At 34.3% G+C, this 20415-nt stretch overlaps 3 protein-coding genes across 6 annotated transcripts; 2 read left to right on the forward strand and 1 right to left on the reverse strand.

Annotated features, from left to right (window-relative positions):
• The first annotated feature begins 1743 nt into the window (after positions 1 to 1743).
• Positions 1744 to 4683, forward strand: LOC140985421 (2-Cys peroxiredoxin BAS1, chloroplastic-like). Its single transcript, XM_073453290.1, has 7 exons — positions 1744 to 2079; positions 2589 to 2663; positions 3305 to 3386; positions 3492 to 3571; positions 3768 to 3893; positions 4117 to 4230; positions 4408 to 4683. The coding sequence occupies exons 1-7, from the start codon at positions 1897 to 1899 to the stop codon at positions 4522 to 4524; spliced, it is 777 nt and encodes a 258-aa protein (XP_073309391.1). The 5' UTR covers positions 1744 to 1896; the 3' UTR covers positions 4525 to 4683.
• A 794-nt stretch (positions 4684 to 5477) lies between these two features.
• Positions 5478 to 10620, reverse strand: LOC140985398 (transcription initiation factor TFIID subunit 15-like). Of its 4 annotated transcripts, none has more exons than XM_073453255.1 (9): positions 10515 to 10620; positions 10102 to 10295; positions 9371 to 9705; positions 9063 to 9260; positions 7933 to 8016; positions 7538 to 7619; positions 7334 to 7460; positions 6145 to 6207; positions 5478 to 5862 (listed from the first exon to the last, which is right to left on the reverse strand). In XM_073453255.1, exons 2-9 carry the CDS (start codon positions 10219 to 10221, stop codon positions 5687 to 5689), a joined length of 1185 nt encoding a protein of 394 aa, XP_073309356.1. In that variant the 5' UTR covers positions 10222 to 10295; positions 10515 to 10620; the 3' UTR covers positions 5478 to 5686. The 4 variants fall into 4 exon arrangements, with proteins under 4 accessions (XP_073309356.1, XP_073309370.1, XP_073309365.1 ...); XM_073453269.1 differs by having other exon boundaries at positions 5718 to 5862; positions 6059 to 6207; XM_073453264.1 differs by lacking the exon at positions 5478 to 5862 and having other exon boundaries at positions 5869 to 6207.
• A 5682-nt stretch (positions 10621 to 16302) lies between these two features.
• Positions 16303 to 19697, forward strand: LOC140985430 (protein SMAX1-LIKE 3-like). The gene is made up of 3 exons (XM_073453300.1): positions 16303 to 17979; positions 18086 to 18296; positions 18586 to 19697. Exons 1-3 carry the CDS (start codon positions 16781 to 16783, stop codon positions 19681 to 19683), a joined length of 2508 nt encoding a protein of 835 aa, XP_073309401.1. The 5' UTR covers positions 16303 to 16780; the 3' UTR covers positions 19684 to 19697.
• The last annotated feature ends 718 nt before the right edge of the window (positions 19698 to 20415 follow it).

Below are 20415 nucleotides of genomic sequence, written 5' to 3' on the forward strand. Positions count from 1 at the left end.
AGTAAAATGAATCCTAACCATTCATTATTTCAACGATAATAACAATCAAACTAGAAAATAGGATGAGAAGTACTGATGGCTCCAGTTTACAAGATCATCCTTTTTCGTCTGGGAAATTAAGGAACTTGTGGTCTTGTGGAAATATTTTGGTGCTAAAAATTGTCCGAAAACTAACAGAAATTTTATTGTTGTCTAGACTTTGGGTCAAACTCAACTCCTGAAAGCTAGCTCAGGTAGGATGATGAGATTGGAAATAAACAACTGGAACATGAAGTTTACACCACATTTCGAGTGGCTTACATGACAATCTAACATATAATGATGAGTCTAAACTCTAATACTATGTTAAGATTGAGAATTTACACCTGACTCAACCTGGAAAGCTAACTCGAGAGATGATTGTCTAAACTCATATATTGTGTATCTTCTTCTTGGTATAACTTCCACGTTTAGATGAGTGAGATGCATTCATTTGGTAGAGCATCGCAAATGCTGTAATATTATTGTATTCTAAATGGTAAAGGCCGACGATTATATGGTTTGTGTATTGGATTTAATGTCACTATATTTAAATGGAATAATTTGCCATAAGAGCATGTCCACTATATTTTATTTGCAGTAAACTTAGTGCTTGGGCTTGTAGGGCCGAGCGGTGACGGAGTAGGTTGGGCCTGCCTGACTGGTTGAACTGTCAAATCCGATCCAGTTCCACGCTGGCCCATAAAAATAAATCCAAAATCTGTCCTCGTTATTTTCAAACAACCTTTTTGATACACATGGTCTGGTACTTGCTCGTCAAAATCGCATTCAGCGCCGATTGTAAAATCAAAAAAACGTATATAACCTCCTCTATAAAGTTTAATGATATGTAAAACTATAATTTTTATATGTTGTTTATCTGTAGTGTCTATTTCTATGTGATTATTAAGCAAGCAGTCATCTATTAGACGTGATGAAGTATATTAAAATTGCACATCTATTATGTAAGTTTCACCTCAGTGATGAACACAAAAATGATGTACAATTGGTGAATTAACTTATCAAAATTGTGTAAAACCAAGCATACTCTTTACAAATCTAACAAATATGAATTAACATAAATCTGCACTCCATGTTTCACATAAAAAAATTATGCACTCTATGATCTCACATATTTTTTTATAGATGAAAATCGGTAAAAAAAATATTAAAAATAAGGTACTAATATATGATATTTAAATACCGACTATTTTAGATTTAGTACAAAAGATAAGATTTTAAATATAAAATTAGAACAATTATATTAATATCAATAATTATTATATTTGTTTGATACTAAAATATCATATATTAGTATCAGATGTGAAAGAGATATATTCAAATATAATATATTAATATCATATTTTCAATGTTTTGTACAGATTTTTATTTGAAAGAAGACATGCCATTAATATAAGTATTTTTTTACGCATGTTTGGATATTCAAAAACATATATTATTATCAAATGTGAAATATTGACATTCAAATATCATATAATATTTTCAAATGTTTGTATCAATTTTCATCCAAATTTTTTTTTTTTTTTAACTAAAAAGTGCTAAAACAATTTTTGTGGACAAGGGATTATAAACACATATTATATTTAACAGGACTGACCATAAACCCAAATTTAGGTTTGGGGATTTAAAACAATTTACCCTAAAATATTATTTAAAATAGATTTGTAAAATAAAATATATTGAATTCCAGAAACATTGGTGATCAAATTCAATTGCAAATGGAGAGAATATCCCCAGAAAGTGACAACTACTCCATGGCGCAAACTTATCTTCTCACCGACTACTCTCAACCTTAGAACCCTGATCGATCCCTTGTTTATACATAGAGACGCTCCTGTTTCCATTCGACATACAAAAATGGTTTGCTCAGCTGCCACTTCTATGGCTGCTCTTCTCCCAGCCAATCCTAATCCTATTACCAAAGCTTACACTTCTTCAAGATTATCCCCCAATAAATTCCCGTCACTTGTCCTACCTTCTTCATTTGCTGGAGTTCGCAAATCTTCTTCCTCGGAAAAATGCAGTTTTGTTGTCCGTGCTGTAAGTCTTCCCATGATCACTCTTTGATTTTCTTGTTCTTTTTCACAACCATGTTTTTATTTTTTTTGCCTTTATTTGTAAATTTGCGTCAATCTTGAAATGGGTTACAATTTTTTGGGTTTTCCTGTGAGTTTGTTTTGGGGAAGACCCTCTACTATATTTGGACTCGTAATTCTATTTGTGAAGGTCCGAATTTGAGATGATTTTTGCTGCTTATGTTATCCATCGCTGTAATGAGTTCAGAATGTAGTTCATGGATGTAAGAATTCAAATTTTTAATCTTAAAATCTTCGACTTAACTATAATAAATAACTACGTTATTTTTGTCTAAATAAGCCTTTGTATATATAGTTTGTGATCAAATTTTGTGGAAGTTTGAGGTGCTGTTCTTTAGATTTTTAGAGCAAGTGAATATCTTTTTCATAAACTTTTATCCATTTCCAATTCAAATGTATTACCTGTGACCTGCGCTTATGGTAATTCTTGAATGGATTATCTTGATTTGACAGAGTGAACTTCCACTGGTTGGAAATAAAGCTCCAGACTTTGAGGCAGAGGCTGTTTTTGATCAGGAATTTACTAAGGTGAAATGATCAAGAATGCCTTGTTTGACTGTGGACATTATCTCGACGTTGCAGAAAACTAGTGGGACAGAGCTTTTTGTTCTTGAAGAATTTTTTTTTGTAGGGAAAAATAGCATGTTTTCTTGATGTAGCTTCTCTATCCAAATACAGTCCAAGCGGCTCCTGAAGTGCTCTTTACAAAAAAGTATCAGTAGTTTAATGTTTGATTCATTGTAGAATAACTTTTATTTTAAAAAAATAGAGAATTTAAAAGAGAAGCCCTAAGTCACATTTTTTTGGCCTTTTGATTTTGGTTTACCTTGGAGTTTTGCGTTTAACTTCTTGTGTTGGTTCGATTAGACCTACGTGTTGCATGTTCCATTTGTGTGCCTGCATAGGCACCTCCTTGTTTCCCTTAATGGGAGTGACATGAGTCGGTGATCCTTCCTTTAGAGACTACCTTCCAAGATGTTCAATAAAAGGTTTATGAAAAGAAACACTCAGAATTGCCTTAACCTCTTTTTTAACCTTTGAATGGATTGTTTGAAACAAGCTCCTCCACAGCTCAATCGTTTTTGTAATACCTCATGTGCAACATAGTGCAATGTCTCCTATTCATATGTAAGGATATTATTACTTACCAAGATTAATTTTTACCGCAGGTTAAACTCTCAGAGTATATTGGGAAAAAATATGTTATTCTCTTCTTCTACCCTCTGGACTTCACGTTTGTTTGCCCCACTGGTGAATCTGATTCTTGAACCTGCGGCCATATCATTTCCCTCATCTTTGAACTAGTGATCTTTTCTGATTGATGTATGTTCGACTCATTCATTATTTATTTTACAGAAATTATTGCCTTCAGTGACCGATACAACGAATTTCAGAAGTTGAACACTGAAATATTGGGTGTATCTATAGACAGTGTGGTGAGTCTTAAACTTTTTTTCTTGTATCTACATAAGTGAATATCTATGTATACATTCCATATTGATTTTATATGGTCTAGAGTTCCAGCTATGAGTATTTTTCGTAATCAACTCGTGTTTTATGCTATCCTAGATGAATTTGTGACCCTTTTTGTGTTAATTGACTTGTACACTTATTACTCAACCTAATATGTAGTTTTCGCACCTCGCATGGGTTCAAACAGACAGGAAATCTGGGGGTTTGGGTGATTTGCAGTATCCATTGGTTTCCGATGTGACAAAATCGGTTTCACAATCATATGGCGTGTTGATTCCAGATCAGGTACACAATATATATTACTGATTTGTGGCATGCAATTCATAAATCATGTTTTAAGCATGGATTACGAATCCATAAATTATAAGTTGAAAGATTAAGTTGTAATGGTGAGAATCATTTATTGAGCGATCCATTTTAGTATCATGATTTTACCATATTCTCAGGATCAATGATTAGGAAAGAGCAATGATTCAAGAAATTCTGATCACTTGTTCTACCATTTCAGGGAATTGCATTAAGAGGACTTTTTATTATTGACAAGGAAGGGGTTATCCAACATTCTACTATCAACAACCTTGCAATTGGCCGAAGTGTCGATGAAACGTTAAGAACTCTTCAGGTGACGTAAAATATCGGAACAAAATGAATACAGTTCTAAATCTTTTGCTGCTTTGTCACATATCCTATGATTAGAAAGTCTTCATAAAACATGATAAGAATCTTGTGTACTGGATAAATATTCAGTCGATATGTTTGTTAATCGAAATTATATTTGTATGTTTAATTTCTTGTGCAGGCTTTGAAATATGTTAAAGAGAACCCAGACGAAGTATGCCCTGCTGGATGGAAGCCTGGGGAGAAATCCATGAAGCCGGATCCTATTCTCAGCAAGGAATACTTTGCTGCTATTTAACCCGAGAATTCTTTCCAAGTCTGAAAGAAGTATTGGTGTTATTGAGAGGTCATTTGAATTTTTTTTCCTTTTAACCATGTAACTATAGCATTCTTGTGTTGAGTTCTGAGAATGATCTGGCTTTTATTGTTACGGAAAATGTAAATGCCTCTTTTAGCAATTTGATTTTATCGAGCTTATAAACCAAGAATTCGTATCTTGGCATACTTGATGACAATTTACGCGTCACCACTTGATAAATATTCAGTGATAGCAACATTAGAGGTATTTGAAAGAGAGAATAAACTTTTATATCTTAAAACTGATACGTATAAGTTGTTTAGGAAATTATAGCTAATCGGATTTAACCGATTTCAGATTAAAAGTTTCTATGAATCTGTATCTTAACATGTCATTAAACAACATATTTGAAAAATAAATATAATATTTGTCATATATAGTACGACAAGTGACGATGATTAAACAAGTACCCACAGAATTCTTTTTAAAAAATCAGTTCCGGAAAGCAGATTCTGGATTAGAGAGGACTTGATCCTATTATTGAACTGGATTAATTCTGGTTCCAGATCAAAGTTTTTCACAACCAATTCAATTCATTAGAACATCGGATTTAATCCAATCTTAAACCACATTAACCGACTTCGGATAAAACCAGATTATGTGGGATTGGTTCCTAATCAACCCAATCCGATAACCATGACTGATTATAGCTATGAGATCTCAAATATTATTAAGATGTTTGGAAAAAACATTAAAAATAAGACACTGAACAATGCAAATACCTATTATTTAATATAACTTTTTATATATATACATTTATTTTTATTATCATTTATATGATAATAAGCTCACCTCCAACTCAACAAGAGAGGGTTTCGTTTACTTGACAAAAAAAGTTGACAGTAAATACACTTCCAGGGATGCAGATTTAACTCCCATCTAATAAACAGAAATAGATCATGTCAAAGATATATTCATCCCATATTACCTATGTCATCATCACAATTTTGTTCAAAAAATCTAGCGTGAAGATCTCACTTTCAAGTTATACCACCTGAGATGTAATAATGTCAACTTAGTTCATCTTAACATCAAGCTACATTCATGTTTGAATCAACAAACATCGTTCTGACAAAACAATAACTCTTAAATGCTAACAAACTCAATTAGGATACCTGCTGCTGCGGTCCCTATCACGCTCTCGTTCCCGCCCATATTCTCTGTCTCGATCCCTTTCTCTTAGCCTGTCTCGTTCTCTAGTTCTATGCCGAACCCTCACCTCGTCACGCTCTCGGCCCCGATCTCTACTTCTTTCCTTTCGGTCCCTTTCACCAGTACCTGTCAATAACATAACATTGTCAAAAGGTACGATAAACTGACAATGTAACTCACGCAACACAAATGCCTTTGCAGCGATAATGCTCTCTTCATTTGCCCAATACTATAAACGACATTCCTTAGTAGATAATCCAGGCATTGTACATCTACCCTCATGGCCAGATCTAAATATATAGAACAACTCAAATCTTCATACCATTTTCTGAAAACCACCAATTTCCCTTACAACAAGAAGTCAATGTGTGTGAGCCAAGATTATGTATAGATTGTTTGGATAATCACCAGCATTTTGGTTTATAAGTTGCTTGGAAGGAAGGAGTTTGTAGTAGCATTCTTTGCCTGCGACTGATACAATAGATCGAAGAAAAGAGGATATATGATGCAAACATTTCGTTATTATAATATTAACAATTTTAAACATCTAAGAACATTACCGAATGGTCTACGAAAACAACTACAAGAGTAAACATAAGTACTTTGAAGTGAAACAACGACAGTACCAGGCATTTTCAAGTAAAAAGGAAGTTTTGCAGTTTCTCTCGGGTAAATTCAAGTTTGCCTTGACCCCAAAGACTCACATGTAAAGCAGGTGCACATTCTGGAGCACTCCAACGGGTAATGATCTATCAAAGAGCAAATCACCTGAACATGAAAAGGATCCCTAGTGTTCAGGGAATTCTTTATGAAATCCTAAAGCTTGGAAGCTTGGGACTACATTCATCCCGAGCAGAAAAATGTTTTTACTCTATAGTTGTCATAACCTTGATGCAAACTTTACCACAAGTAATTGATAAAGAAGAACAAATTATGTGGCACAATGATTGGATATCCTCTCACTAGTAGATACATAGAAAGATAATGCTTCAGACAAGAAAATACTTCAAAAAGAATTATATAAAATAACTTTCCTAATTCTCGCCAACAGTGAAATCCAATATCTTCTTAAAGGACAGGGCATAATTAGACATCCAAATTTTTAAGTCGGAAAACAACAAACCAAGCCAGATGCTGTCCATTCAGATAAATATCATTCCCAAAAATACATTCCCAATTTATGAAATCATCACAAAGAAGCAACTAGAGTCTAGACATGTTGAAGTCTAACAGATTCCCAGAGAATCAAATGGCCCTATGCTAAGCTGTTTGCTTGGTTAAAGATAACTATCTCTTCACTCCTTTTCCATCATATATTGTTTAAGATATTCCGTTCATAGGTCTCTAATTATTGCACCACTTAAGGTGTATAAAATGAAAAATATAAGATGCCAACCAAAACAACATCCACCTAACTTGGGGACGTAAATCAAATTGTGTGCTTACGTAGACCAGCACAAATTGCAGAGTAGGCATCCACAAGATTTGGTCAAATGACTCAAATTCATTTGTCTCCCAAAATGTAACATTTCGAACTGACAAGATGTATTCAAATTCAATCACGAGGGAACACAAAATTCACTGAATCATAAATTACCTAGTTCTTCAACCTCCCATCCAGCACGTCCAACACCAGGAACTCCAAGAGCATTCTCAGCTTGTTGTGTTTTAGAACGGAACTTCTTTTTAAGATTTCCAAATTCATCGTACATCTCACCATCATCCTGATATCATGGAAAGCAATATGATTAATAGCCTTGGATTACATGCACCTACATATCTCGGAGAATATTTACACTACCTCTTCAGCCTCTTGTCGGCGTCGCTTGGTTTCTTCTATTTCTTCTTCATCTAGTTCTTTGTAGCCTCCGCCACGCCCTCCTCTAGAAGTGAATCAAAATATGTTACCAAGATCATCATTCTGCTAATTTGTGAGGAAGAAGGAAAAATTTCATCCACCCATATATACATTCCTCTCCAACTCAAAAGATTTTACACATGATGATAATTTGAGGGAGGAAAAGAACAGCAACATAAGTAATCAATTATGTATTCATCTCTTTGTAACAAGATCAATCAACGAGAAATTAACAGAGTTTACAAAGTGCTTCAATATCATACAGCCCATATAGTTGTATAAAATTACAGAGGAATATAAAGCAGACAGCCAAAAGGCTAAAAACATCATCCACATACCTCACACCCCCCTCGCTATGTCCAGGTTTATTGGTGTTGCAGATGTTACATTTTAGGCGTTTTGCCCAATTAATGTTTCCACACCTGAGGAAAACAGGCACAAAGTTATTACTTTCAATGTCCGAAGAAACATGCAAGCCAACAAAAAAGGCATAGAAAGAGCCATCTTACTGCGAGAGTCGAAATTAGTTAAAATTAGCCAAATCCTGCACGTAATAATCCAATGCAGTACAAATCTAACACTTGAATTGTTCTCAACAACAAAAAAATTGCCATCTGTATTAGTGAGTGTTGAATGAAAAGCAACGACTCAATTTATGCATAAAAAGAAAAGGAAACACCACCAGGCGCCACAAGATTTCTAACCCTCCTGACTAAAATTAGTCAATAATCCTCATAAAAAATAATTATACCGAAAGTACTGCACCATTCTTCAGAAATACAAATAAATATCTCAACAGTTAATAGGATGTTGATTGGGCTACGTCTGTTTCCAGTGACCTAAACATAAGAATGAGTAAAGATAATCACATTAACTGGTCACTGGTGTGTCAGAATGTAAGAATACATCAAGAAACGAGAAAATCCTGCCAATAGTGAGAACTCTTGGTTGCTGCTGAGGCAAAAATCGATATAAGCCAGATATAAAGAAAGTCTGTCAATACTTTTTCTTGGATATTTTTTTCTCTCCATGTAACACTTCTCGCCTGCACCACATGCCCATTTTCATCACCAAATATCCAGCAATGAAAAGAGAGTTTTGCATCAATTCCGAGGAGTATTTTGTCGCTCTTAATGCATGTCGTCCGAATAACTAAGAAATGTGAGATTCAACGTTCTTATATTTAGTGAAGAAACCAGATGTTCTTCTCTATAAGTTATAGAAATACGCAAGGAGAAATCTACTCAACCTCAACTTTCATGGACCAATTGAAACATGGTTGAATAATATGTTGGCCAAAAGAGAAAACCAACTCTATTGATTATCATTCCCTACTTAGAATGCGATATACTATAGTTTATCGGGAGAAATTCTACTTCTTCAGAATCAAACGAAGTAAACCATTAAGAGTACAGTAAATGAAGATTCGATTTTACTTAAACACAATAAAAGGCAAAATATGTCTCACATGGGGCAAGCCCAATCATTTGGACCAAAAAGCCCTCCTCCAGTACCACCGACTGCGTGATTCTGACCTCCTAATTCATGCCCATCTCGGCCCCTACCTCGACCACCTCCAGTGGCACCACTGGAGGACGCTCCAGCAGGACGCGCAGTTCCACAGCGGTTGCACACACCTCGAAATGCAAAATTTACATTGCCACAACTGCTTCCACCAAAAAGTATAGTCCACAACCAGTTTTTAAGTGAAATATGAAAGACCACAGGGCTTAAAAGAACAAGAAAGAGCCGCTCACCAATAATCACATCACAGACCTTGTATTTGTACATAGCCAATCTCCATCTTGCTGCCACGCTTTACCCCTGCCTCTTCCAGCCCCATCATTCAAATCCTTAGCTGCTTCCTCAAGCCCATTCGAATCACTGCCCAGAACTGGATCACCAGCTTGATTCCCAAGGTCATCTTTGCCCTTTGACTCTGCCGGAAAAACTCCAACTACAGCTCCATGGAAATCTTTGTTGTTAAACCATTCAACAGCAGCTGCGGCTGCATGAGGATCCTCATATGTGACTGTGGCATCACCTTTGGGCTCATTTGTCATTTTATCATGGTACAACCATATCTTCGGACGCCCACTTCGTTTGTCTTTCTAATAAGCAGAAGAACAGCCAAAAAAACCCAAAGATTGAGATCATATTATCAATCATAAACATGTGTACAATCACAAGAGCACACAAGAGCACATACATTTTTCACTTTTCAGGTATATTCATATCAAGTGACCACAAAGTTCTTCTTTTGATGAAGAAAGCTTTCGAGATATATTCTTAAAAAAGAAAAGATTAAAAAGTAAGAAAATGTGATTTTGGTCTTACTTTTGCTTCTCATTAAGCCATGATAAGAAATTAAAGTAAAAAAACACTCTTTTTCACTAACACATCTCAGCATTAAACCTATTTAAAAAAGAACACTTAAATTCCGGACTTAATAAAGTACTTTGCATACGATGTCATGTATTGTAAACAATAGTAGATCAATAGGATACCTTAAGCAAGCCAATGGTACCAAAGTGCTCCGCCAACATATTCTCATCCGTCCCCGGGGGCAAATTACAAACGTAAACAACCCCGTTCACGGAGGCTCCTTTACCAGAATATTTCGACATTTTACTCCAATTTCATGAAGCACAGCAGCTAAAATAAAAAGTACCTCCTGTATCCACCCCTTGGATTGCGGAAGCTAGCAACCACAACATACGCAAATATAAAATTTTTACAATTTCAAAAATAAGAGAGACCATTTAATTCATAACCATTGATACGCATCGCTGATGGTCAGCGAATCAGTGAACCTAATGATACCCGCCAAGCACCATGTTCCCCCGCGATTCATGACTGGGCTGTTAGGGTTTTAAAGTAAAAAAAGTGCAAAAAATTCGTATAATGAAAGAAGTAGAACCTGATCTCTCCGGTACGATGCTCCGCCTTCGCCGGTGTACGCTGTCGAGAGGATGGAGAATGGAATGAAATTTGACGGAAAGTTGGGGACAAGAGAGGTAATTTAACGTTCCATTGGAGGTTGTTTCGGTCATTATTTAGTGGCTCGGCCCATCTAATCTTGTTCAAGTCCAACAGCAAAAACTTGCTGTTCGGCCCATGGCCACAAATGGGCCTAAGTCGTAATTTTGTAAATGTTCACATTGTGGTATTTCAGTCTAATTATCTGTTTGGAATATTAATCATTTTGATCCAGAAGTTGCTAATATGTATTGGGTCAATTATAAGCCCAAAAATAAAGTTGCAACTTTATGGATTATGGTCGGAAAAGAGGAACGAATTTATTTATACAGGTGATTGGTAGGATTTTAAAATATAGGTGGCGTTTGGTAGAAAATTATTTTACATAGAAACTTGGGTTTACAAAAAAAATATGTTAATAATACATTTTAAACTTTCATATCCGAATTTTATTTGCAGATGTTGAAAAATATGGATAGAAATTAACATCTCACACAACAAATCGAGTATGTTCTCGTAACATCACACAGATATGGTAATTACGTTACGATTGATTTATATATATAAAAAAATTACGATTGATTTATATTTTAAAAAAAAACGAGTTCACCGTTTGATTATGCATGTTTCAATCGATTCCCAATGATATTTCGAAATAAGTAAGAATTTTCCATATTAATTATGTGATGATAGTGGGCTTTTAAGTCTGGTGAAGTTAACATAAACATTACATGGAACAAATAATTAAATGACAACTTTTTAACAAAGGGGTGTGTTGTACGGAATTCATCTCCTTTGCATTAAGAAGGTTGTCATGTCAAATAGCAAGTATGTTATCGTCTCGTATGTTTATATTTATGAAACGAGTTAATCCGACTTATATTTAATATGAAAAATAATATTTTTAATATAAAAATTAATGTTTTTTTAATGATTTTTATAAATTTAGAGATTCATATCAGGAAATTAACATGTGATACTGTTTCACAAGAATTTTTGTGCAGATCAAATTTTTCCTCGTTAACTTTACTATATATAAATAAATATTATTATGTCTTATGTCTAATAAAGTTGCTTGGCATAAGCACCACTTTGCATGGTTTTTTTAGAGTAATATGATATTGTTCCAGATCACCAAGATATAATGTAACTATCCGTATTATTGACTCCAGATCACCAAGATATAATGTAACTATCCGTATTATTGACGAGATTTGGGTGTCATACGTACTTATCTCATGCAAATAAAATACAAAAAAACAACTAAATCTACTTAAATGAATTAAAAAAATCTACCGCAATAAACGGAATTCGAGCCTGAGATTAAAAATGTCTTAGGGCCTCAATCTTAGCAATTGGGCAAAGGCCTCATCCGCTCTTTTCAAGGTCTTACTTATTTCACCAAGACAATATGAAATTTTGATCAAGTGATAAATATTTGTTAAGTAATCTAAATTAGAAGTTATATTTATCAGTGTAATTAAATTTATGAACGTACTTCATAGATTGTAAGCAGCTTATGTATGCATAATATATATTAATTAAATACTATGACCATTACATATAAACAACAATAATAATAATAATAATAATAATAATAATAATAATAAATTTTCCGTTTATAATCGATTCTAATATTGAAAAATTCTTTCAACGTTCTATTTTAATATAACATGTGATATTTTATTTGTTCCCAATGTATATTGAATCAAATAAACTATAAAATAATTCAATAAACAGCTCGAACTCGAATCCGAAAAACATACATATATTATCCTATTTTTTTTATAAAAAAAAAAATCCATTCAAACTCTGACTCATTTACATCTCTAATGCAACAATATATATGTAATAATGGAGAGTGGTGTTGAGATTAATATAGTATTTACATTTTGCATATTAATTTTTGTATTGTATGTCTACGTATGTATAGCTACAGGGAAACACACACAAATTATATATACCAACGCTTTTAATCACATGGCTGCGTAGAGCAAAAGATGCCTATTTAATTCGAAACTCGAAAGGCATAAAACGGCAGCCCTTTTGAGTAAATAGATAATGCCACACATTACTTTTAAAGGTTCTTTATGTTTTAGTGCTTTACTTTAACCAAAAGAAAAGTAAATTAATGGCCTCTTAATCCTCTATTATCTAATAATTAAATATAATTTCTGCATTTGTTGATAGTTTTGAAGATATTAAGTGATTAATCTTAGTCAAAAAGAAGAAAAGACGTATTACCTCCTTTTATTTTTTATCGTACCCGCCTAGAATGATGGTTGGATAGAAGCCCAAAGGAATCCAATTCAAACACTAACATTAGTATTAATATATAATAAATATTCATATGCACATGTTTTTTTTTTTTTGAAATGAACTATAATAACATTAATTCGGGAAGTCCCGAGGTACGAGGTTTACAAGCCACGTGGGTAGATCATCATTAACACAACTAATGGAGCTATTACAAGACAAAGCTTTGCGAGCTAAAATGTGAGCCACTTCGACGGCCTTTCTTCGCACATGTTGAATGTAATGAAAATTTGGAAGCTCTAACATTGATTGGATTTCCAAGGCAAGAACCCCAGCAGATCCAAGATCTTCTACGTGGGAAAGTACCATCCTAACAGCTTCCAATGAATCAGAAAATATACAAACATTTGATAGCCCAATCCGGATACAAAAGTCCATCCCGCTTCTGATTGCCAACAACTCCACACAAGTAACTGAGCCTGGACATCTGATAGGACTAGCTTACGCACCACAAACCTTTCCCATTGTATTACGCACCACTGCCCCAACGCTAAATTTGTTGTTTATAATATCAAAGCCTGCATCAACATCCAACCTAAAATAGTTTGGTAGTGGTGGTACCCACTTCTCCTCCATAAATATCTGAGCATCATTATTCCCAGAAGAACCATCCAAACTATATTTTCGAAAATTTTCCATCATAGCATAAGCCCAGTACACATTTATCTTAAATTTCTTCCCAGCAAATTCATGGTTGATCTTTCAAATTTCATGCCAAATTGCCCAACAGAGAGTAGCAAAACATTCAAAATCCTCTTGCTTGAAGGTAGCCAAAAGAAATAAAGCACAATCTAGAAATGAGGCTTCTCGATGCAATTTTAAACACTGTCAAAATTGGGTGTTCTTCCACACAATTCGAACAACCGGCCAAAATAATAAGCAGTGACTCGTAGAAGCATGAAAATATTTACAAAGAAAACAAGTACCTTCTATGGGGATGTGATGCAATGCTAAATTGACCGGTGTAGGCAGTAAATCATGAGAGGCACGCCACAGAAAAATGCGGATTTTGGGCTGGATACGTAGCTTCTATAGTAAGTTCCACCAAGATTGATTTGGATGTGAAGATTGAAAAGGATGAGGAGCCAAGCTGCTTCTTTTCCTATGATAACCATCTTTAACAGTGTATTTACCACTTTTGTTGAAAACCCAAAATCTGGTATCCACACTACCATTTCTGTTTAAAGGAACATTAAGAATGTCTTCAGCTTCATGAGATGGAAAATGCTGTCTCACTAATGTCTCATTCCATGATCCTGAGCTTGTAATGAAATTCCCCACTTCGCATTATCATCCAGTAGATTATTCCCTTGGCATTGAAAAGATGGAAGGGTTGGGATCCAAGGATCTGTTGTATGCACGTACAATTGATTTTTCGTAGATAATTATTTTAGAGTTAATTTTTTTCATATAAAATTAACAAAAACAATATTGAAATATTTGTAATTATTTTGTGGTAGTTTATGATTATTAGCTGGATAAAGTACGGTATTTTTTTAAAAAAAAATAATGATGCCACTATATTTAACTTTTTCATAATGATTGGCGCTTAATTCGTCATATGCAACTTTAGTTTGTAGAGATTATTTGCCCTTTCGCATTACTTTTGGTTCAATGAACCATTAGGTCTAAAACAAAGAGGGTCAAAAAAAAAAAAGGAAAAGAAAAGAAAAGAGAAGGGGAGATCTCTCGTTTCTACTTTCTAGTGCACATAATATATTTATCCCTTCTCTATTGGAAATTTTTACAAAACCAAGATTATAATTTAATTTTAGAGTATCTCTCTTGTGAGACGATTTCACGAATCTTTATATGTGAGACGGGTCAACCCTATTGATATTCATAATAAAAAGTAATAATCTTAGCATAAAAAGTAATATTTTTTCATGGATGACCCAAAAGTTTTTGTATAAACGATTTCACAAAAGTTTTTGTATAAACGAATATATCATTCATACAAGAGAGAAAAAATAATGGCTATTAGTTAGAAATAAATACAGCTATTGGTTTGTTCATATTAGTTAAATTAATTGTGAATGGGTTAATTAATATAGAGATCGATCGTCCCTATATATATTTCTGAAAGAATTCAAATCTGAGTACGTGCAATTATTTGCAGATAACTTTTGTATTAATTCAACCAACTTATAATCTTGATAATACGGGACAAAAAAAAAACCGAAATTGATTAATAAGATTAAGGGATTCTAACAAATTAATATTTCAATCTATTTGGTTCTAGTATTATCGGATTTATGATGTAATAATACGACTGCTTGTATATATATGTGTGTATATGCGTGCATGTAAAGGTAGGTATAGTGTGAGGCTTTATTCTTTGTGTTTGAGTTGAGAAGAAGATGGAACACAGTTCCCGATTCCTCCAAACAGACAGCCCCCACTCCTTCCTTGCCTTCACTTTTCAGGTCCTCGTATTTTGTGTGATTTGTCCACCTCTTCTTTCTTCACATTCTTCTTAAAGGGTCATTCCATAATATGGATCTAATTTTTAAGATGATGTTCTAATTATGTAAAAATAAGAGTATACGTGGGTAAAATAAAAAAAAAATTTTTGTCGTGTAATAAAGACGTGGTTGGCAAGTAAATGAGCCAAAAACAAAGAAAAAGTGACGAGACAAATAAGTTTGAGAATAATTTGGGAGATAATGGTAAATACTGAGATTATTTTAATTACTTTACATACAGCATATCACATGAGAAAATTTTTGAAAAAAGTTTAGTATGACAGAATGTTTAGTTCTCTTACATGTGGTATTTTACTTTTTGTAATGGAGACTATGAATTGTATTATAATAGATATAAACATAGCTATAAATTGGTTTTATAAAAATTAAAATTGCGATTGAAATAATTATATCAATTTTATTTGTTTTAAAATTTTGACCTCCCTTCTTTCAATTTTTATCTTATTTTTAACTTTCAAAAGATATAATATTTACCGATTTCGTCTATTTAGTGTGAAAATTAATAAAAATTACCTAAAGTTAATGGGTGTTAATGGCACTGCCATTCAATGAAAAGTAAATATTTAAAACATCATATATATTTGAAAAAGGGGAATGCAACATCATATATTATATATATCTGTGTGTGTATTTATTTATTTATTTAAGTTGGAGATAATGGTGATGGTAAAAATTTAGGTCTATGCGTGTAACTTTTTTGCATAATTGGAGATGAATAAAAAAAGTATTTAGTTAAAAGCTATATCATGACTACTTAGGTGACTGCAAAAGAAGGAAAAGAAAAAATATTATATAGAATTTATAAAGATACGTACATATTTTGTAAAGTTAGAGGTGGATGTGATTGATATCTATGTTCATATCTTTGCCAGTCATATATACAAATAAATACATTATTTAAAGTAAATGCCATTTGCTGCATGAAAGGCAGAGTCCCACTATGAACACATTCCATGTCAATTCATAGATAAAATTGAAATAGGTAGCTACGAAGTAAGAGTAAAGCTGAGTTGCCTTTGGTACTGCTGTTAGCTATTCGATACACATGCATTCCACTTTCCCCTGCAAAATATAATCCACTTTGGAACCCAAATTTTACCTCGTCTGCAAGAAAAGAACACAACCCTTAATTCCAATTCCTTCTTTTTCTCAACTCTTGATGATTATATTTCTGTTCTGTATTACTGTATAAATCTTAATCTGCTCGCAAGTTTGTCTCTGTACTAGGTTTCTGTGATCTTCTGATCTTGATTTGAGTACTAGTTTTGTATTATATTTGCTCTAGTTATGTTGTCAAGAATTTGCGCGCTTAGCTTTTAGTCCTTGTCAGATTCCTTTTTGTTGCTGTTATTGTTGAAAAATCGATCAAGATTTTAGCCAAGAATAGTAAAATTCCCAGACAAGAATGAGAGCTGGAAACTGTGCGGTGCAGCAAGCGCTAACTGCTGAGGCAGCAGGCATAGTGAAACAGGCTGTGACGCTTGCTAAGCGGCGTGGCCACGCACAGGTGACGCCTCTACATGTGGCTAATACCATGCTGGCGGCTTCGAGTGGATTGCTTCGAGTTGCTTGCTTACAGTCCCACTCGCACCCTTTGCAGTGCAAAGCCCTTGAGCTTTGCTTTAACGTGGCACTTAATCGGTTACCAGCTTCTTCATCGAGCCCCGTATTAGGCCATCATCATTCGCATTACCCCTTGATTTCTAATGCCCTTGTGGCGGCTTTCAAGAGGGCACAAGCCCACCAACGCCGTGGATCCATTGAAAATCAGCAGCAGCCTGTTCTAACAGTGAAAATCGAGCTTGAGCAGCTGATTATCTCAATCTTGGATGATCCAAGTGTTAGTAGAGTGATGAGGGAAGCTGGTTTTTCGAGTACTCAAGTGAAAACCAATGTCGAAAAATCTGTTTCTTTGGAGTTTCGGTCTCAAAACTCATCTTCTACATCCCCTCGTTCAACCATTAATAAGTCGAAAGGAAATACTCTTTTAACCCTTCATTCTGCATCTCCTTTGGCAAGCCAAGATGAAGAAAAAACATCAGAATCAATCCGAAACGAAGACTTGAATATGATAATCGAGACACTACTATCGAACAAAAAGAGAAAGAGTTTTGTCATAGTTGGAGAGTCCATTTCTAACATAGAAAATACAGTTAGAGGGCTGATGCATAAGGTTGATAAAGGTGAACTTCCTGAGGCCCTGAGAGAAGCAAAATTCATAACTCTCCCACCATTTTACTCTTTCTGTAATATTCAAAGAAAAGAAGTTGAGCAGAAAATGGGAGAATTAACTTGTCTTTTGAAGAGTCGTGCTACAAAGGGAGTTGTTTTATACCTAGGAGACCTCAAGTGGATCAGTGATTATAGGGTCAATTTGGAGCAACAAAGCAGCTACTACTGCTCTTTGGAGCACATGATAATGGAGCTTGGGAGATTAGTTAGCGGAATTGGAGAAATAAATGGAAGGTTTTGGTTAATGGGAATTGCTTCATTTCAAACTTACATGAAGTGTAGAAATGGCTCGAATTCGCTAGAAGCTATTTGGGGTTTACATCCTGTTACAATTCCTGCCAACAGTTTAGGCTTGAGTCTACTTTCCGAGAGGTACCCAAAAAAAATATTTTCTTAATTTTCATGTTTTCTTCGCCAGATTCATTATTTTCATGATCAAATCAAAAATCATGAATATTGGTTGTTTGCGTTCAATCAGGGATGAACAAATTGAAGTTGGACATTGCAGAGGTAAAAATGGATCCTGTAAACTTCTGATCATAAATGGAGAAGAAAATATGTGTTTCAACCCAGATTATACAACAAAATTCGAAGCCGAAACTGGGAAGGTGCAATCCGACGTTCCCGCGTTATCAAGCCTACCTCCTTGGCTTAAGAATGAAGGCAAAAGACTTGGTAACAACGATCAGGTAATAATCTTATATAACTTACCATAACTTTTCAACTAATAAAATCTTTGGTGCATCTTTTTAGCCGGATATAATCTTTCACTTTTCCTGTACGTAGTTTTACCGTATCTCAATAGTTTTTGCGAAACTAGAATTAGTCAGATTGGATCTAATAGTTTTTGTTCACATATCCAAACTTTTTAAGTAAAGTTTCTTATTTAGGAACAAATGCTACTTTAATTTTTTTCAACATTCCATGTCTAAAACTGATGTGTTTGCCTTTTTTTACCTTGCTTCTGATGATTTTCAGAAAGGTGATTCGAGTAAAGAATTTTACGAGAAATGGAACTCATTTGACAGTTCATCGCAAAGACATCCTAAATCACCCGAAAGAACCTTAACTATCTTCTCTTCATCGTTTTCTTCACCTACTTCTTGCTTTTCATTTGATCAACAGAACCCTAATTCGCATCAAGTCAAAAGCCAAATTTTCCCGATGTTGCCTGAGCATAGCCCTTCGAATCCTAAATACATATCGGAGCCTGGAGAGTTGAGATATATATTTTCATCAATTCCTAGTTCAACCCTTAACTCAGCTTCCTCTAGTGACACCATAGATATGGAGTACGACCAAAAGTTCAAAGAATTTAGTTCTGAAAATTTGAATATCATATGCAATGCACTGGAGGAAAAGGTTCCATGGCAGATAGAAATCATTCCTGAAATCGTTGGAACCGTTCTACAATGCAGGTCTGGAATGTTAAGAAGAAAAGACAGCCTAAGAAACAGTAAAACGGACGTTAAAGAAGAAACGTGGCTATTCTTCCTAGGCCACGATTCAGCGGCAAAAGAGAAAATATCCAGAGAATTGGCGAGAATCGTGTTCGGATCTTATTCAAACTTTGTATCAATGGGGATCAGCAGCTTCATCACATTAACAATAACAGATTCAACAGAGGCTGATCATGGAAACAAAAGAGGGAGAGACGAACAAAGTTGCAGCAGCTACATTGAAAGATTCGCTCAAGCTGTGTCAGCAAATCCACACCGTGTTTTCTTGATCGAAGATTTGGAGGAAGCGGATTACTGCTCGCAAATGGCTGTGAAAAGGGCTATTGAAACTGGAAGAATAAGCAATGAAAATTGTGAAGAAGTTGGTCTCTGTGACGCCATCGTTGTGTTGAGCTGCGTCGACAAGTTCAGCTCTAGGTCAAGAGTTTGTTCTCCTTCAAAGCAGAAAATGGAAGAGGATCATATTAGTCGCGGTGTCTCATTGGATTTGAACATTTCATTTGAAGATTTTGATGAAGATGGTGATCAGTTGATTGATGAGTTAGGGATTCTTAAAAGTGTTGATAGGCGAGTAGTGTTCAAGATACAGGAAAACTATGAAGATCATGAACTTTAGCCCTTGAATTTTCTTGTAGAAAGAACACAAGTAAATTTCCTATTTTTAGGTGAAATGCTTAGTTCAAGTAGATTAATTATATTATATATATATCATCTCATACAATTTTATATATACCTATAGCTATTGGCAAATTTTTTCGGGTATATGTTATATGATGGTATTTGATGTTCCCAAAAAAAAAAAAAAATTCAAATTTATATAGAATTAATTAGGTTTCTGTATATGTTTTCCATAAGTCTATTTAGTATTTATCCAGGGTATTAAGTCTAATTTATCTAGGGAATGATACTATTGAATTTAACACAAAAAACTTATATATGACTATCTCACAAATCAATTTTGTGAGACGAGTATCTAACTCGATGAGACTCGTGAAAAAATATTATTTTTCATTGCAGGTATGAACCGAGTTGACTCGTCTCACGGATAAATATCCGTGAGACCGTACCATAGGAGACGTACTCTGATCAATTTAATGGGGTAGTAACTAATTTATATAGCAACCGAGATGTGACATATATTTAGATATGCGGTGAAATTTAAAATATTTGAATTATATCGTTATCAATAATTAAAATTTTTAATGTGATAAGCACTTGATCTTAAAATAAAATTGCATCGTAGCAAGTCACCAGTGGATTCCCATAATTATGATGGAATATTATCGGGACCTAAATGCTATATTGAATCGAATTTTTTTCCTTGAATAGAACTTCACATGTCATCATA

This window comes from Primulina huaijiensis, chromosome 1 (genome assembly GCF_012295235.1).
Source record: "Primulina huaijiensis isolate GDHJ02 chromosome 1, ASM1229523v2, whole genome shotgun sequence".
NCBI lineage: Eukaryota > Viridiplantae > Streptophyta > Magnoliopsida > Lamiales > Gesneriaceae > Primulina > Primulina huaijiensis.

Bases quoted from the DNA above. Each gene is read 5' to 3' on its own strand.
- LOC140985430 (XM_073453300.1), top strand. From the start codon at position 16,781: ATGAGAGCTGGAAACTGTGCGGTGCAGCAAGCGCTAACTGCTGAGGCA. The intron at 17,980-18,085 runs GTACCCAAAAAA...GCGTTCAATCAG, and splicing joins TTGAGTCTACTTTCCGAGAG to GGATGAACAAATTGAAGTTG. The intron at 18,297-18,585 runs GTAATAATCTTA...GATGATTTTCAG, and splicing joins GACTTGGTAACAACGATCAG to AAAGGTGATTCGAGTAAAGA.
- LOC140985398 (XM_073453255.1), bottom strand. From the start codon at position 10,221: ATGTCGAAATATTCTGGTAAAGGAGCCTCCGTGAACGGGGTTGTTTAC. The intron at 7,461-7,537 runs GTAGTGTAAATA...CCATGATATCAG, and splicing joins GCCGACAAGAGGCTGAAGAG to GATGATGGTGAGATGTACGA. The intron at 6,208-7,333 runs GTAATTTATGAT...CTATTGTATCAG, and splicing joins ATGGGAGGTTGAAGAACTAG to TCGCAGGCAAAGAATGCTAC.
- LOC140985421 (XM_073453290.1), top strand. From the start codon at position 1,897: ATGGTTTGCTCAGCTGCCACTTCTATGGCTGCTCTTCTCCCAGCCAAT. The intron at 2,080-2,588 runs GTAAGTCTTCCC...TTGATTTGACAG, and splicing joins GCAGTTTTGTTGTCCGTGCT to AGTGAACTTCCACTGGTTGG. The intron at 3,572-3,767 runs GTGAGTCTTAAA...CCTAATATGTAG, and splicing joins GTGTATCTATAGACAGTGTG to TTTTCGCACCTCGCATGGGT.